The sequence below is a fragment of the Sceloporus undulatus genome, chromosome 2, assembly GCF_019175285.1.
Source record: "Sceloporus undulatus isolate JIND9_A2432 ecotype Alabama chromosome 2, SceUnd_v1.1, whole genome shotgun sequence".
Taxonomy (NCBI): Eukaryota; Metazoa; Chordata; class Lepidosauria; order Squamata; family Phrynosomatidae; genus Sceloporus; species Sceloporus undulatus.
The window spans coordinates 115781389-115798975 of record NC_056523.1 but is presented as its reverse complement, the minus strand read 5'-3'; the positions used below and the strand labels follow the sequence as shown (position 1 = coordinate 115798975).

General features: G+C 37.1%; 1 protein-coding gene across 1 annotated transcript in view; it reads right to left on the bottom strand.

The window, feature by feature from the left end:
* SLIT3 (slit guidance ligand 3) overlaps positions 1 to 17587 on the bottom strand; it is a 612784-nt gene that overhangs the window by 175149 nt on the left and 420048 nt on the right. Inside the window, 2 exon segments of the mRNA XM_042452193.1 lie at positions 4945 to 5108; positions 7744 to 7887. Of these exon segments, the coding sequence (XP_042308127.1) occupies positions 4945 to 5108; positions 7744 to 7887 (308 nt within the window).

Genomic DNA, 17587 nt, shown 5'->3' with positions numbered 1-17587 from the left:
CAAATCTGTATGGCAGTTATCTTAATCAAAAGATACTAAGCAGATGAGGCTACTGAGAAGAATAGCTGCTGGGAAAATAGAGCTTGTATGTCTCATTGGACATATGGCTGCCATTGGGAAGGTGCTGATGTGGGAGCAGAGCAACATCTCCTTTTTATGGATGTTACTGAATATAGTAGAGTGCTTTCTCTTTCATGAAAGGCAAATCCTCATCCTATTCACCTTGACTGTACACAGGTGCTCTGGCTGGAAAATTTGGTCATTCAACATCCTCCTTTGCATTCTAACTGTCCAGAGAATTCAAATCTATCCAATAAAAGCTAACAATATCCAGGTATAAGCAGAGTATCATTGCTTCTCAATATAGTGTCAGGCAACATAATAATTTACCTTCACATGTTATAATTTGATGTTCTTCTATTTCAAGATGAGAGATTGCATTTCCTTTCCAATTATTCATTTACAATCAATCATTGTTACAACTTATACACATTTGTATGGAATTATTTGTATGGAATAAATGTTCTATAAAATATGTGGTTTTGAAAATGTTGGCCTAAATCCCATTTCTAGACTAGAACACTCAATCAATGGGATTCTTGTATGTGTTGATTCATTATTCAGCACCTGATTCAATGTGGCTGTATCAAAACTGCAGAAATAATGTGGTTTGACACCATTTTAGCTGCCATGGTTCAATGCTATGGAATTCTGAAATTTGTAGTTTTGTGAGATATTTAGCTTTCTCTGCCAAAGGGCTCTGGTGCAACAACAAGCTACAAATCCTAGTATTCCACAGGATGGAGTCAGGACAGTCAAAGTGGTGTCAAACAGAATTTATTCTGCAGTGTGGCAGCAGCCTCTGTTTGCTCCATTCAGGTGTAGCAACTGAATACAGGCCATTCATTCTAAGAGCATTTGCATGCATTACATTTTTAGATTCACACCTGCCTCTTACATGCAGTGTATGAATGCAAGAAAGACACGTTCGTACATTCATGCACTCCACCCTGTTTAAAACTGATAGCAAATCATGGTCTACCCATGCATTATGTCTAATATGTCCAGCTTTACCATGTGTCAAAAAGATTTCTAACAATCAGTGCTTCAGTTTGCCATCGTTTCATATGCTATATTAACCAAACTTGGCTAGCAAACGTATAAGAAGATTTAGCTAGTATAAGGCATACAAGCATTTCAGCTGGAATGCACAGAATTCTGCTGTCGGTTAATTAAATTCTGAAAGCTAATTACATCTATGGAAATCCTGGAGACTTGACACTCCAAGGTTTAGCTTTCTTTCTAAATCATAACTTTAAACTTTCTTATTCATAACTTTTAAAGGAAATAAGATAGCTTTTGTGTGCTCACTGGGTGCCAGAAGATTTTATGGATAATATCTCTTGAGCATAAAAGGAAATGAGCTTTCATCTACATTCAGGATCAGGATCAGTGCAGTATGTCATTCCCATTCCTATTCTAATATAAGGGGAAATTTTCAGAAAATGTGACATGCTATCACTGATTCACTTACTCACAATCGTAATCTGAACAAGGCTATAAATCTGAGTCCTTTTAAAAATTAAACCCTATATATGAAATTCTTATTACACATAATGCATTGCTCCTATGCATAAATTAAACATTTTGCTCTCGGGATATCATTCTTGTACTGTCTAAATTCATGAAGAGATTTAATGAACTCAAAAACACTGAAGGACTTTTCTTCTGGGTCTCCAAGCCTCAAAATAAAAATCAATATTATGTTTTAATTTCCTCTCCACTCGCTGGAACTGATGAAAGTATTAGCATCTAAAATAAAACCAGCTTACTAAGATTTTTCTCAAAGCAATATTTTTCCCCTCTATCAGTGTTTAGCTGAAAAACATGGCTTCTGAGAAGATCACAACAGAAAGAGATCTTAAAAGAAGATATACAGTTTCTCAAATAACTAACTAAATAAAATCTTTATGAATCTTATAAACTGATATACAATATTACTGTAAATATCAAAAGAAAAACCAGTATTCTGCATGTAGACATCCATTCACACAACGGGAATTTAACTTTCTCTGTACACTCCTTAAATACCCTTGTACCCCCAAATCTCCTTGATTTGTTCGCCTTCCAGAACAAATTCAGGAGGTGTGGAGTGGGGCTTCAGGAAAGGGAGGATTGTCTTCTACTAATTTTGAGGATTATCAACCACTCTGTCAATGGGAGATGTTCACTAGATACTCCTCTAAAGCAGTGGTTCCCAACCATTCTAATGCCGCGACCCTTTAATACAGTTCCTCATGCTGTGGCGACCCCCAACCATACAATTATTTTCATTGGTACATGCAAATATGTGTTTTCTGATGGTCTTAGGCGACCCCTGTGAAAGGGTCATTCGACCCCCCAAAGGGTCCCAACCCACAGGTTGGGAACTACTGCTCTAAAGGATCTAGATTAAAGTTACTTGTCTACCGTACTTAGTTTACCTAAGTTTTCTTCAAAGACTGCATCTTAATGTGGGTTGCAAGTTTAATTTAAAAGATATAGATAAGTCCATCACATGATAGACAGACTCATTTTTAAGTTCACTGGAGACAACATTTAGTAGTGCCTGAAGTGCACTGAAATTTCCTATGAGGACAGTTTAGATATATTTCTGATTGTACATCTACATCACATTTCCATGCATTTATAACTCCTTAAGATTCAGTATTTGTCAGACTATACTAGAATATCTAGAACTGATGCACCAGAGCAATAAATCAAGAGAACAACTGACACAAAAGATCATTTACTCGTGCTTACTCTAAGGCTGACTCTTGCAAATCCTCAGCAGAATCTGATTAAAAGGCAGACTTCACAATGCAATCCTAAAGACAGTGCAATCCAAAGCACTGTGCTGTGATTTTCCTCTGGGTCACAGAGCCTTCCATGGATGGAAAACCCCAACAGGAGAGACCACTGTGTAAACATAACTTTGTAAGCCACTTTGAAGGCATGTGTGTAATTAATGTCTATATATGAAAGTTTTAAATTACCTTACTTTTATTGTATTGATAAAAGGCAGTTCGTGACTGGCAACAGTTTTGAATAAACAAAGGGCACATTCTCCTGTCCATAAACCCAGTGCCTTCTGCCATTTGCTCCTACTGGTCAAGTGGACAATTCATCACAGTCTTTTTTTTTTTAAGGCAGAAAAGAGTAATAATACTCAAATGCTGAAAGCTATTCCATCACTGACAATATTTTTTCTTCTCAAACCAGTTAGTGATTTGCCATCACATAAAAGTCTGCCTATAGTTGAAGTTTGCTTGATATAAGAACTGTACTATATCACAATCAGAACTACAAAATGTCCAGGGTTAAGGAGTTTAACAACATGAACAATCAGAATGTGACAGCATTTGACCCTGTAAAGAAAAAGTGTTGTTTTGCTTATGCCTAAAAAATGAAGGTGAGTTACAACACTCCAGTTATGATGGCACATAGACATTTATCATATGCTGGATGATTTGAAGTCAGTTTTAGTCACTCCTTCAGTGTTGTCTGAATAATTAAAACATTCAAGGTTTGGTCTACCCAAAACCATCAAATCCTATACAGAGGATTTTAACCACTGTTTTTCTCCCTAGATAGGTCTTTCAGTCATTATTTGTGCATGTTTATTAGGAATACAGTCATCCCTCGTAATTTGTGGGGGATCCATTACGCCACTCCACGAAAATGGCAACTCAAAAATATTTGGAGTTCCATTGAAAATAATGGGGTGTGTGCTGCCATTTTGCCCCTCTCTGCTTGTCTTTCCTACAAAGAGAGAGACCACAGACTCCAAGTCCGCGAAAAGGGAGAGATAACTGTACTTTGCACCACCAAGGCAACATAACTGACCATCTGTGTGGTAATGTCCTTCATCTGAATATTTTGCAGGTGGGAAAACATGTTCTATCTGATTCAGATACTCTATTTCTCCCTCATGATGGCACTGTACAAGGAAATGTGTGGCAGTTTTTCCCCCATCACTGCCCCTCCCATGTGTCCCCAAGCCTAGTCCAGAATTGGTCAATTTATGATTTACTGAGCTGAAGACAGTCCACCACCTGTGAGTTGTGGTCTGTAACATGCAACCCATGGATTGTAACATGACACAGATAAGAAGTTTACTTTCATTTCAGGTTCATGGTGCAAATTTTCCAGCAGCCAATGAGGCTTCTGCTGGTTTCCAGGGTCCTATTCATTCTCTAAGCTAGACATTTTGGGAAATATGGATAGGTTCTTTGGGGCAGTGGCTAGGGTATAGGTTCTTTGGGGCAGACCTAAGAAGTTCTCTTTTTAGTCTGCTCTAGGAATATAACCCCAGTCTACAGATATTTTGATAGCCCTGCTTTAAGAGATTGCATGTGTATTAAGTACAGAGGCAGAATGTACAGTTCTGCCTGAAAGTTGCTATGACACAATGGCTAAGGCAAAATTCTAATATGCTTTTAGTATCTGTCAAGATAAGCCTGCAAAAGAAAAAAAATCAAAACCATTATTTGCCCAGTAAGAGATTTTCTTAATAATGAATTGAGCAAAGAGTATCTCTTTTTGATCAAACAAAGAATATCAGATTTTTCCCCATTTCTTCAAAAATTATTTGATGCATGGGATCATTTTTATCTCATCTTTTAAAGGCTACACACACTGCTGCATTCTTTTAAAAACCCCATCCCATCTTTTTGCTGAAATGATAAATAAATCACAAGGCAAGCTAAAGGTTTTGTTTCTCTTTTAATGCATAAGGCAAATAGGTTTTCTGGAGGAATAATCCAATTTCTTAAATTTAATTTTAGAAAGATGCTACATAATATCCATTACAGCAAACACTGTCCTACAGATTTGATTAGCAGGCTCTCTGGACCTGCTTATTTCTGAACTGAAAGTGCAGTACAGCCTGGATAAATGAATTACCTGAGCAACGGAACTTCTTGCTCTTGATCTGGCTGATTCGTTTGTTGGCAAGGCGACGTGGGCTGCTGCATCGAGCACCGCTGGTTTCTATTGGATTATCCTGCAGGTAATCAGCCAGCCACTTCAAATGGCAGTCGCACACAAATGGATTCTGAGCTAAATGCCTGCAAGAGGGATGGGATGTTTAACCAGAAGTGACCTGTGACACTGTACTCCATCATTGTTTTTTACAAACACAAAACTGCAGAGTAGAGTAATTGAATCAGCTTCCAGTATACCAGGTCTGGCGGAAGCTGCATGGAGCTGCACTCGAATGGGAGAAATTCTGTGAGCCATCTTATTATTATTTTTTCTATAGTTCATTAAGTCTGCAGTGAGCCTTCTCAAGCAGGAAACAACAATCAATACAGCAAAGCTTGCTTTTGAAAGGCACATGCTTTCCATCTATAAATGCTATAGTTTTCAGCTGGATAATACACTGCATCTTATTCGAAATATGAAGTTTGAAAGAACTGTTGTCACAACGTTAAAGCTTTCTGGAAATTAAGCTATGGATAGGCACACTAATATACCTCAAGCCTGTTGTCAAAATCAATGTGATAAACCAATATTCTTCTTAAAATGTAACATTAAAATCTAAATATATTAGTCAGAGCTAACAATGTCTTATCTAAAATGGATTACTCTTGTAAGCCAAATTTAACTTTTCAAATGAAATTATTCATGAAACTAAATCTGCCCAATATTTCTACAAACCTATGGGTAATGTAAAGCTATCCAGCTGAAAACTATAGGAAGTTTTCCTGTCACAGGGTTTTTTAAGATTAAACATTGAAGGTAAAAATGATGGAATATAAATGACATTTGTTCTTGGATGTTGTTCAAACCTTCAAACTTAATATGAGTTTCTAAAAATGCAGCATTTTTTAGTCTTTTCAAGAGTTCCTCATTTTTTCCTTTTTTGTTTTACTCCACACACAGCATGGGAATAAAAATCAATGTCCAGTGTAATAACACAACACAATAATATAATGCAACAATATAAACTGTATACAGAATGTTGTGGGTACACGTTCAAGTGCATTCTTCTGGGAATGGGGGCCCATAGCTTTCAACAGATTTTTAGAGGTCGCCAAATGCTAAAAAAGTTAAGAGCCACTGTATTAAGCAAGCAATGAAAAAGATGATAATGACCTTTACATGAACTCTCCCCAGAAGGAACAGCACTTATACATTGTATTTTCTGAGCTTATTTTATCTGTTACACCTTTTTATATCAGATCATAGTTTATTTGTTTTTTGTCTAAATGGTTTTACTGTAACATGTTTATCTGCACTTTCATTATTATAGGTAAAACTTTAAAACTTTACATGCCACAAATGGTTGGATGTAGACTGCAGCAAAGCAACATGGGTCAATATAATAAATAAATAAATAAATAAATAAATAAATAAATAAATAAATAATGGCTGGATAATACACACAAAAACTCTCACTGTAGATAGCAGCTGCCACTTTGTGGAAGTTTTTAGTAGGTTCCTTGTGGCAGCTTCTCCCTACAATGGATGCCTCTAGATGATTGAATAATAAAGAACACAGTTAAACTATGGGTATTTTGACAGCTCAAATTAGTGAGGGAACAGAAAGAGAAAGGAGATCCAAAACCAGTTGAAAGCCCTCTCTTTTGTAAGACCGCCTAATAATATTTTAACCAAAAACATTTCTGATGGCGCCAAACAGCCATTAAAAAACAATAAAAAACTACCCTTCATAGTTTTGTAATGACAGACTATCCAAGAATCTGTCAAAAACTATATGTACAACATATCTAATAAAAAAGAAAACAATTTTGACTCCTCTCTTAATCCTTATAACTTGAAACCGTATTTTATTCTAACACAAAAAACTTCAAAAATATATCAAACAGATTTTTTTTTACAAGAGTATTTTAACAGGGATAACATGACAAAAAAAAAACACAAACCATGATGGTATTTAATATTTATTCAGATAGTGGGAATGGAATTTCCAATGGAATTTCCTTATACTTGAGATAAGGAACTTTTCATATGTATTGGTACTCAATACTTTGTTCACACAAAACAACTGAGCAAATGTTTTGAAAGGAACATTGTTTAAGACCAAGGTGAAAGTAAGGGATGTATGAGAGCAAAAATAATATATTTTGCTATACCTTTGGTTCCCGATTTTGGAATTCATTTTTAATTTACTCATAACAGCTATTCTGCTTAGCAGTAGAATTTCATCTATAAAATGAGGAAGCAAAGCTCTACCAAGATTCACCCTATCACATTTTTGATTCCTAACCTAAGGTCTATCAGATCGTATTCACTGGGAGTGTTTCATACCTCCATTCTCTTTGGAATAGGAATGCACTCTGCATACATTGTAGGAAAAGGTAATATGATTCTTCAGTTGCCTAGAATGGGGATAGGCTCAGCAGTGATGGCAGCAACAGCAGCATCCAGCTGGCTAACTTGTCCTACTAGCCACCCACCTCAGCAGTATCCCAGAATAAAGCATCCAATGCCAGCCACAGCAGCCACAATCGAATACCCTGGTGCACTGTACACCAGCAAAGTAAAAAAAGAGCCATTGTCAAACTCAAGCATTGTCTTGCAATGACATCAAAAATGTACTATAGCCGACCTTTTTTTCTTCAAATTAAAAAAATTAATAATAAAACATTTTTAAAATACTGGCAGAAATTAGTGTTTCTTTCTCGAGGTGCTCGAGAAAATTTTGCTATGAAGTGTATGGCATTCTTAGATACTCACAGAGTTTGGATCGACTGGAGAGGCACAAAAAGCCCTTTGCTGATAGTCTGCAGCTTATTGTCATAAAGAGATAGCAAATTGAGATTATGTAGATCTTGAAATGTGTTTACTCTCAGGCAGTTGATCTTATTGGCATTGAGAAGCCTGTGAACAAAGAAAACAGATTTCAAATCCAAAAGTATATTCTTGAAATACAAATAAAGCAAGGATAAATTCAGGAGATTCTCCTCAGACAAAATCACATAGAAAACTAGGGATTGTTACAAGGGAATACTCTTCTATTTATTTATAAAAAAAAGTATTAAACATTTTTGGCCCCTCAAAGGCCCCTACAGTAACAAAAATTAAAATATATAAAAATACTCACATCATAGCACATTTTTTCCATATTTCACAGAACAATGGCTTTTTATAAGTTTGCCTCAAACCACACAGTAAGGAAGACTGTAAAATAATGGGATTCTCACAGCCTGGGTGCTGCCACAGAGATGGTCCTGTCTCATGTTGTCTTTAGGCAAATCTGTCTAGGCAGCAGAACACTTGAAAAACGCCTCCAGAACTGACCACAGACAACAGGCAGATTCATGTAACAGAAGATGGGTACTTAATATGCCCTGGGTCCAAACTGTTTTGGACTTTGTAGGCTGTGTAGTTGCTATAAGATCAGTGAAATATAGTAAAAAAGCAATTGGGTTGCTGCACTTTGCATTCCCTGCACTTTTCTGGCCCTCAAGCAACCCAAAGGGAAACAATAATCAATGGTAGGCATGTAATTCTTTGTTCTTTCATTCCCACACATAAGAAGTTTTCAACTTGGAGAGAGTACAAGAGTTTTTGTACATTTTGATCAGACTTCTGCCACATTTGGCAAGTTTTTTGAAAATTTTAGGAAACAATTTTTTTTTGGGGGGGGTGGTTTTGTTTGTTTGTTGTTTTTTGCATTTTGGTGCAAATAAGTCAAAATATAATATTTATAATGTTGCTGCTGAAGAAAACAATGCTTGTCCTTTAACTCTTCCGCAGGACTGAAAAATCTTACAGCAGATAATTATAGGAAGGTAAATATGGTGCTTCAACATATCAAAACACCCCTTTTCACTGAGGATGAAAAGTGCTTTCAAAGGTATTGAATGCTACTGACCAACTCTTCTCTAGAAAGGTGAGCCAGGCTGTTTCTTCCCAGACTAAACCCTTAAAACCATGCTATCTAAATAATTAGATCCATCCAAGAAAGCTTAGTGCTGAATTGGCACCACCTGTTTTAGAACCTCATTTAACATAGCTCATAGAGACAAAATGGTGGTGGCATCCAAAGATAACTTTCTAAAAAGGGCTCTCACTACATTTTTAAAAAAGGATCTGGGTCATAACACTGCCTTATAGAAACATTTACAACATCCAAATAAATGCCCCTTTCCCCTTGAAAGCTTTTCCTAACCAGAATGAACAAGGGTACAGCAAATAAATGACATTATTTTAATAAATAATAAAATTGATTTATAGCCCGCCTCTCTACAAAATGCAATCAAGGCGGCTTACAAGATTAAAATATACAAGTTGAAATACAAAATATTTTATCAGTAGTGCCCACCTCCTCCAATTTACCATAGTGGATTGTTGAGAGATTTCCTTCACCACTCTGAAGCCTAGACTGTAATGACCCTTTTAGTCCTAGCATGTCCTGGCGGAATAAGTATCAACTGCTGGCTCTGTCCAGATGCTCTGGACTTGAATTCAGATAATTCCTGAATTCTCTGTGGGATTTCTGAAAGCCCAAAACCTCTACTGATTTCTGATTTCCACCCAACAGATAGCACATAAAATGTACTACGATATACTACATGGGTATATTGCAACAGACAATAACTGCCCCTCTCCCTAGAATTACTAATGTGAGGAGCATCAGAAAATTGAGAAAAACTATTAAAGGCAGATTAAGAGGGCAAATCCATAATACAGACATGCCTAAGGAAGATTCAAATTGTTCATGAGCAAAGAACTTTCTACAGCTTAACCTATTACCTTGATATCTTACAGGTGGCACACATGCATTATTCAGCATGCTAGATAAACTTCACTTTACCCAGTGGATCCAACACATGAAAAATGGTCCATGAAGCTATTTAGAGCACTTAAAAAAACAGTTCTTTTTAACAGTAAGAATTTCCAAGTTTAACTTGGCACATCAAGTATGTGAACGAAACTTGCAGTTTTGAAATACATAACATACATTAAAAAAAAATTAAACCTGATGGTTTTGTCTAATAGTGCCACAGAACTGGCTAGACATAGTCAAATCCCTTGGAATTTGCCTCCTGCATCTTATGCAAATATGATGTGGTTGATTATTTTAAAATTCATTGGACACCAAGAATAAATTAAACAGATGCTACCATTTGAAATAACGACAACGACAATCTTCCTGACATTTTCCATTAAGATAAAGATCTCAAACTGTGCTCATGAAGATAATCAGCAGGCTTGGGCCTATCTTTCCCTCCTCCTGAGTCTTCATGATAAAAAGCAATAGTTCACTAATCTGTACATGTTGTAGCTTAAGACAATAATCAATGTCTTCCTGGATCAAGCTAATATTAAAAGCATTACCTTTAGAATGAACTCCAATATTCCTTTTAATAATCAGACATTCACTGGTAAGATTGCAAAGGGTGCTAGGAAAAGCATTAAATGTCCAACTTCATTTGCAGCCCTAAACCATAACCATTGCTTATACACTTTGATTTTGTGCACAACAGAAGGAGGCTGAAAGCTAGCTAGAATTTTAATTAACCAGAGCTCCCTCAGTTCAGGACAGATGCTTGAAGCACCTGTCTTAGAACGTGCTCTTTTTCCTGACCTCCATCACCTCAGCCCTGTCAGCACCCAAAGAGTTCTGCATCATCAGACCAGATGCTTTGAGTGGTGCTTCAGATGGACCCTACTTTCATACCCAAGATAAACAAAGCTTTGCACAAGGTGCAAGATGTAATTCTTCCGTAAATCTGTCTTTGCCCTTCCAAAGACTTGATGGCACACTTTGGACTTTCACAGTTATTTGTATTTACCTCAAGAGGATAAGCAGTTTACATTCTTCTGAATCCTTATTTGTGCCCTTCCAGCCTCACTCTATGGGGATGAAGTTATAAGTATCCACACTTAACAGACAGATCAGCACTTGCATTATGGCCTGCTATGAGTCCTTGGGAGTTACCCCACCAAAGAAAATAGTCATTCACTCAATGAGGAGTTCAGTCACATCAATAGTGTTAGCCACCCCAATGTGTCTTCCTAATAGAAATCTGCAAGGCAGCAATGTGGAAGTCACCTCCTACATTTGTAAAGCACTACTGTATGTTCTATACCTTCAACTCAGCTGAAGCCACATTTGGAAGGTCGGTGCTACTACAAGTGGTGAAGCAATAGACTCCAAGGGATTCTAACACCACCCACCCTTATCTAGGGAGCTGTAATACATCCCATCCAGAGGATATTCTCTCCTCCTCTGCTGGTAAAAGAAGCATTACTTTCCTGAAGTAAAGGGACAAACATCTTGGAGGATGCTTGTGTGAGATAGAAGTGTATATATACAGGGTTTTTGCAGGACAGAGGATACCTACCACCCCTGTCTGTTTTCCCCTTCATCTATTGGTCAGTTTAATTCTTGCAGGGGTTTTTCTTAGTTTTCTTTTTAAAAACAAAGGGAGTTTCTGCTTTGTCGGAGCGTTTCTTCAGCTGTAATAGTGACTGATCTTTCTGGGGGTTGCTCTCCCTGATGGAGACACTGTATCTGAACTCACAGATCCCTGCTAAATTTAAATTATAGCTAGTTCTAATTGGTTTCTAGTTTATGATCCTGATTTAATAACAAACAAAAAAACTATAGTTTCAACGCTATTTGGGAATATGTGGCTCTCCAGATGTCAAACTACAATGTCCATAATCCCTAACCTTTGAAATACTTGTTGGGGATGACTGGATTTGGAGTTCAACACCATCCATAATGTCAAAGAGTCCCTAACCTAATGCACAGAAGCAGAGACCTTTCTCTTTTGGCAAAGGCCTTGGAGTCAGATTAGTATTCCAATGCAGCACTGAGTTCACTACAGTTATGCTTTAACATTAAATCCAAACAGATCCCAAATTTCCTGTAATATATTAATTTGGATTATTGCTCCCTTTTAACACACCACAATGTATATCACTTACAGTAGGATACAGCAGAAGAGAATTGGCCAACTAACTCTAGAATGAAAATAATAGTGTAAGAATAACACAGTGACTGTGAAGATTATCACACAAGGACTCACCGTCTGGGAATTGCTGGGGAAACGTTAGGGAAGTGCATGCGTGTATAACCCTGAAGTGCTTCCCTAGCATCATGCAAAGTTTCAGTTAATAGCAAATTGCCTCTCTCTGAATGATTCCATGATGCTAGAGGGAGCTGACAATGGCATGAAGCTGGGGGAGCACTTCAGGGTTACACACATGTGTGTTTCCTTAACATTTCTCCGGTGATTCCCAGATGATGAATCCATGTGTGATAATCTTCTGTGCAAAAATAAAATAAAATAAAATAAATTTAAAAATGCTGGATCAGAATACAAAAAAAATATTTCTCATAAAAGAAAAAAGGTTAACTTTCCAAACTTCAGGATGCCTGGGAGGCAATTTGCTATTCACCAAACTCCCAGGGATATTACATGGAGTCCTAAAAGTACCAAGAAATCATCAAAAAACAAACAAATAAAAATGTAATCAGAAGTGCATGGAAATCCACTTCTGATTTTTGAAAAGGGGACAATTTTACTCATGTTGAAGAGTACAGTGGGCCCCAGCAACCTATTTATAGTGAATCATCTTTCCTGGAGGTTTTCAGGAAAAGCAGTCATACCTTTTGCATGGGGGGGGGGGGGGGCAAGTGCATGAGAGTTTGGATCATGGCCACAATTAGAGCTTTGCTTGCCACTTTGCCCAGCCTTGTAACATATGCTTCAGTTCACCTCTTTTCAAGACTGTGCACTCAGGTGGCAAATAAGCTAACATACAGTCCTGATGCACAATTAAGAATCTCATGTCCAATTTATTAATGTATGAACATTTCCAAGTAATATTCTGTGCTCCCCAAACAATAATTCTTTTCAAGAGAAGATGTCCTCATCAACATTTTAATTTTCTGATCAAAGAAGACAAGGGAGCAACTGATCAGAGAAGAAGTGGATTGATTTTAGTTTGGATGTGTAGCTTAGCAGCCCCAATACACAAGAGAATACAAGTTTCTGTCATTATCAGATAGACAACAAATCATTTTAAGTATACTAATAACCTGAAAGGCTATGAGAGAAAAAATAGCACCAAAGCTATATGAAGTGATTGCTCTTGCCTGCCTTTTTATCGTGGAATCATTAACAAGTCTTGTATAATCAATAACCTCTATCTCTGTACTATGATTAATGAAGCATATCCTGAACCACAGGTATACAACAACAAGAATGGGCAAAACTAAATGGAGCTGAATTTAAATGAGTGCAGTAGCAGCGTTCAAATGGCTGTGGTATAGATGATTAAATATAGGTCTGGGCTGACCTGTTTCTAACACCAAAGCTCCACAAGACATTGTGGAAAATAATATCCACAATGAGTTCATATTCTTATTGATACTGATCATTGATAAACTTTATTCCTGTGTATCATTTAACATTTTTCTTTCTGTAGTCTCTCTCCTTCAGTGGAATTCAGGTGGCCCAGATGAGAAGTTAATAATTTTGACTTCCTCCTTTGCATACAACTAGTAAAGCGGTGAGATACAGTATCTATAGGTCAAGTAATCTGCCCAAATCATAGTTATATAGTTGTTAAATATAGTTGTTAAACACACACACACAAGATGAGGGTGTCTTGTCATTACAGAATATCAGTTCAAGTGCAATGTGGCTTCTCTGGGTCATTCATCTGTTTTCTGGGTTTGTGTAAACTTACTTTCTGATCCCTTCTTATGGGTTTTTTTCTGTCTCAAAATCTATTCAGTTTCTGCAGTGAAGCTTGCAAAGTTTGGCAAATGATAAGGAAAAATGCCAAACCTCCACAGCTTGAACTTAAGCATTTTCATTTTCCAATAATTGATATTGTTTAATCTACTGGAGACTAATGTGTGCTGAACAGAATTAAGATAATAATAAAGGAAGTTAGTTACCCACATATTTCAATGAGTAAGGTTTATTTCAGATTAGTTTAGTGAATTACTCATTCACTAAACTACAAATGCAATCCACAAATCATTTGCTGCAAGAGCTTTCTGCATATACTCTCAGTCCTAGGGAAAAGTCACTGGTGCTTGAATGAAATCATAAGGGCCCTGAAAAATGTTTGTTTAATAGCTAGTAAGAAACAGTGATTGCCACAAAAATATGTTATGTTTGTCAATCAATCTATAAATCTTTATGCTACATGAGTTGTAGCTCAGCCTGACAGAACACTGCTTTCCAGATTTACCTATGATTGGGCTATCCACTTATATCAAAGTGGGTATATTTTGCTCATGATTAGGAGGTGAATGATTGCTATTCTTGAAATTGGAAAGGAATTAATTCCTTGGTTATTTTGATTAATGACACTGTCCCCTCCTCTACAATGGAGCCTGGCAAATTTGCTTGAATCTTCTGAAGCTATATCAGCTATACCATTTCCCAAATGTAGTTTGCTTGTAGTTTGGATTTGTGGTTTACAACCTTCAGAAATAGCTGTATGGCCTTCCAGTCTTTCTTAATTATAAGGTTGTTTACCTTTATCCATTACTCTATACATGTGTATGTACTGTATATAATGTATGTATTTTCAGGTGTTTGTAATAATCTAGCTCTATGCAGTTGCTGAGAACCATTGTGGTGTACTGATTTGTGTGTAGGCTAAGTACTCAAGATAAGGATTCAATTCCCCACTCAGTCATGGAAACCTATTGGGTGACCTTGGCTGAGTCACATACTCTCAGCCCCAGAAAACTCCTTAGGTCACTATAAGTCAGAAATGACTTTAAGGTACACAACAGCAACAACATGCAATCATTATTGAAGTGTGCTAAATCGGTGCATGAAGAGAGGAATGAACTAGATTCACTCCCTTCCATCTCTAGCTTTGTTCTGTCGTGGACAGCAATGGATCTAAATAGAAGAGTTTTCCCTATGTGCAGATTCTCTTCATGTAATGGACCTTAGTGTGCCCCCCACATTTGAATGGAACGTGTCCATTTATACAGAACCTCCTTAGAACTGAGGATAGAACTAAGGAAAGACAGACAGGACTAATGTGGTCCCCTTTTACAAACTGTTACTACATGCTTACTTAACAGGTAAGTATGTAGTATGTCTATGTCAGTTTTTATTCCTGATTAGTAGCCAGGTACAAGAATGTTCATGAATCTAGAGTACAGAGCAGGGGTACCTGTACCAGAGTAGAATGAATCCATTTATACTTGTCTGAATCAGTGAACACATGTTCACTTTACATGAGCATGAAAATTTAGCTTGCTTCAGCTTGCTACAACTCTTTTTTGTCTCTAAGGAACTACAATTTTGTCTCTAAGGAACTACAACATGAAATTCAGAAACCAAACAGAGCATAGGAAGAATGTGAAGATAAAAAGTATGAGCTAGAGCACCATGAAGGACAGAACTGCAACACCATAACTCTTTCACCGAGCAGCAACTTTGGCAGGTTGAGGGGTTACATTGCAGACCAGGGATGTATAATAAAAAGGCCTGAGGCTCTAAATGGATATCTCATTTACCACACTCCTATTGTCCTATTATTTTGTGTTGGGATTTAAACTGTATCATTATCTAAACTTTTCCTCTTGTTTTATTTCCTTCTTTTCCCATCTTCATTAAATATTTTTCTCAACATTTTTTAAAAATGCTTACTAAGAATTTAATTTTATTTCCAAAATTTCCTAACAGTGTTTTTGATTTTAAAGCTCTGCACAATTTAACGACTTATATTTAAACTGGTTTAGGTAGAACTAGTAACTTTCCAGAGAGCACAATCCTATGCAAGGCTCTCTGGCTCTCTATATATGATGGAACTTTTTTTGTGTACAGTAACAGTGGTACTTTTGTGTACAGTAGCAGTGGTAATTTTACAAAGCTTAAAGTTTTGTTTTTAAATTACACATGGCCTTCACATTCCTTATTTGTTAATGAAGAACACAGAATAATAATTGAACATTTATATTAACCCAAGAATACTTGTATGTATCCATATATTCAGATCAACTGTTTGTACACAGACTTTCCCTGTGTAAATTTTACTGAATGAATATCCCTATAGCTAGAAACGTAGGTACACGCTGAAGCAATCTGCTCCTTTATTAAACATAGATCAACATGTGAAACTCTGCTCTTATTAAGAATGTAGGAGCCCTGAGGGTACAGTGGTTAAATGTCAGTACTGCAGCCACTCACTCACAACCCACAAGGTTATATATTCAATTCCAGCCAGGGGCTCCGGGTAAACTCAGCCTTGTATCCTTCCAAGGTCACTAAAATGAGTACCCAACTTGTTGGGGGCAATTAGCTTACAGTTGTAAACCGCTAAAGAGACTGCTTAGTGCAGTATGAAGTGGTATATAAATGAAGCTGCTATTGCTAATGTATAAATTTATCAAAACACACTTCTTAAACTGGTTTGAGAATTCTTCATTTATAAATCACATATTAATAAATGAATAAATAACTAATCCTCAAAGTTTGGCTACTTCAGTTAAGCAGTACCATTTTGTTATGTTTGTTTGTGGTATGCACACTGTGACCGTGATACTACAACATGTTGGAGGAAAGTCTATTTCTGACAGCATACTTATGGGATGCAATGGAGATTGGTGCGTGTGTTTTCCCTCTGCCCGGCTGCGTCCTCCCAGCACAAGGGTGCTCCCACCACAATCTGTTCCTTCCTTCCTTGATTTGCAAGAGAAGTCCATCAGTGACTGAGAAAGAAGGAGCTATGCCTAGTAAGTCTCTCCCCAGTTGCAGTTGTGTGCTGGGGTAGAGTCTCTGTAGAAAGAAAAACTGGATACCTCCTTCCACAAGATCCAAAGAAATATATATAAATGCATAATCCCATTAATCTCCCCCCTGCCCCCCCTCTCTCTCTGTGTATAAAGGAAAAAGGCACCTGAGATTTTTCCACAAGAAAAAACCCATGAGAAAAACCTATAACAGTTAGAACTTGCAACACAATTTGCTAGCCAGAAATGAACATCTTATAGAATTACTGAGACTTCTTCCTAAAGCATTGTTGGATGCAGAGAGGGAATGTTTTAAACATCATCATGGCACATATGAAGTGATTAAAAAGACAGCAAAAATCCTAATTCATTCTCATTTCATGATATTATAAACTGTTTGGGGGCTTGCAAAGACTAATCCTTCCTCTTGGCAACCACTATTCCTTCATCCTCCCCAACAGAGCCTTTAACATCTTATACATCCTGGAAATTTACAGGTCTTTCCGAGACCATTCTGGAGATTTTATTTTTCTGAAATGTCCACTGTAGAAAAAATAACCCTGTAAATCCACAAATCTTATACTTCCTAGGCTTTTGCTGTGGTTTGGGATGCCCCATGGTAACACTTTGCACAAACAAGCAAGACTTCAGCCAAGGTCTAACAAATCCAAGAATCCCAAGTGGGTTGCCACTTCTATGGATTTTATGGTCCAAGTGCTGAATAGGTGGAAAGCTTCTCAGAGCTATAATGGACTCCTTCCCATCTCTGTACAGCTTTTCTAGTGCCTTGGAGGGAAAGAGTTCTAGGTCTATATTCAGAATCATTTATGTATTTCATTTAATCAAAGT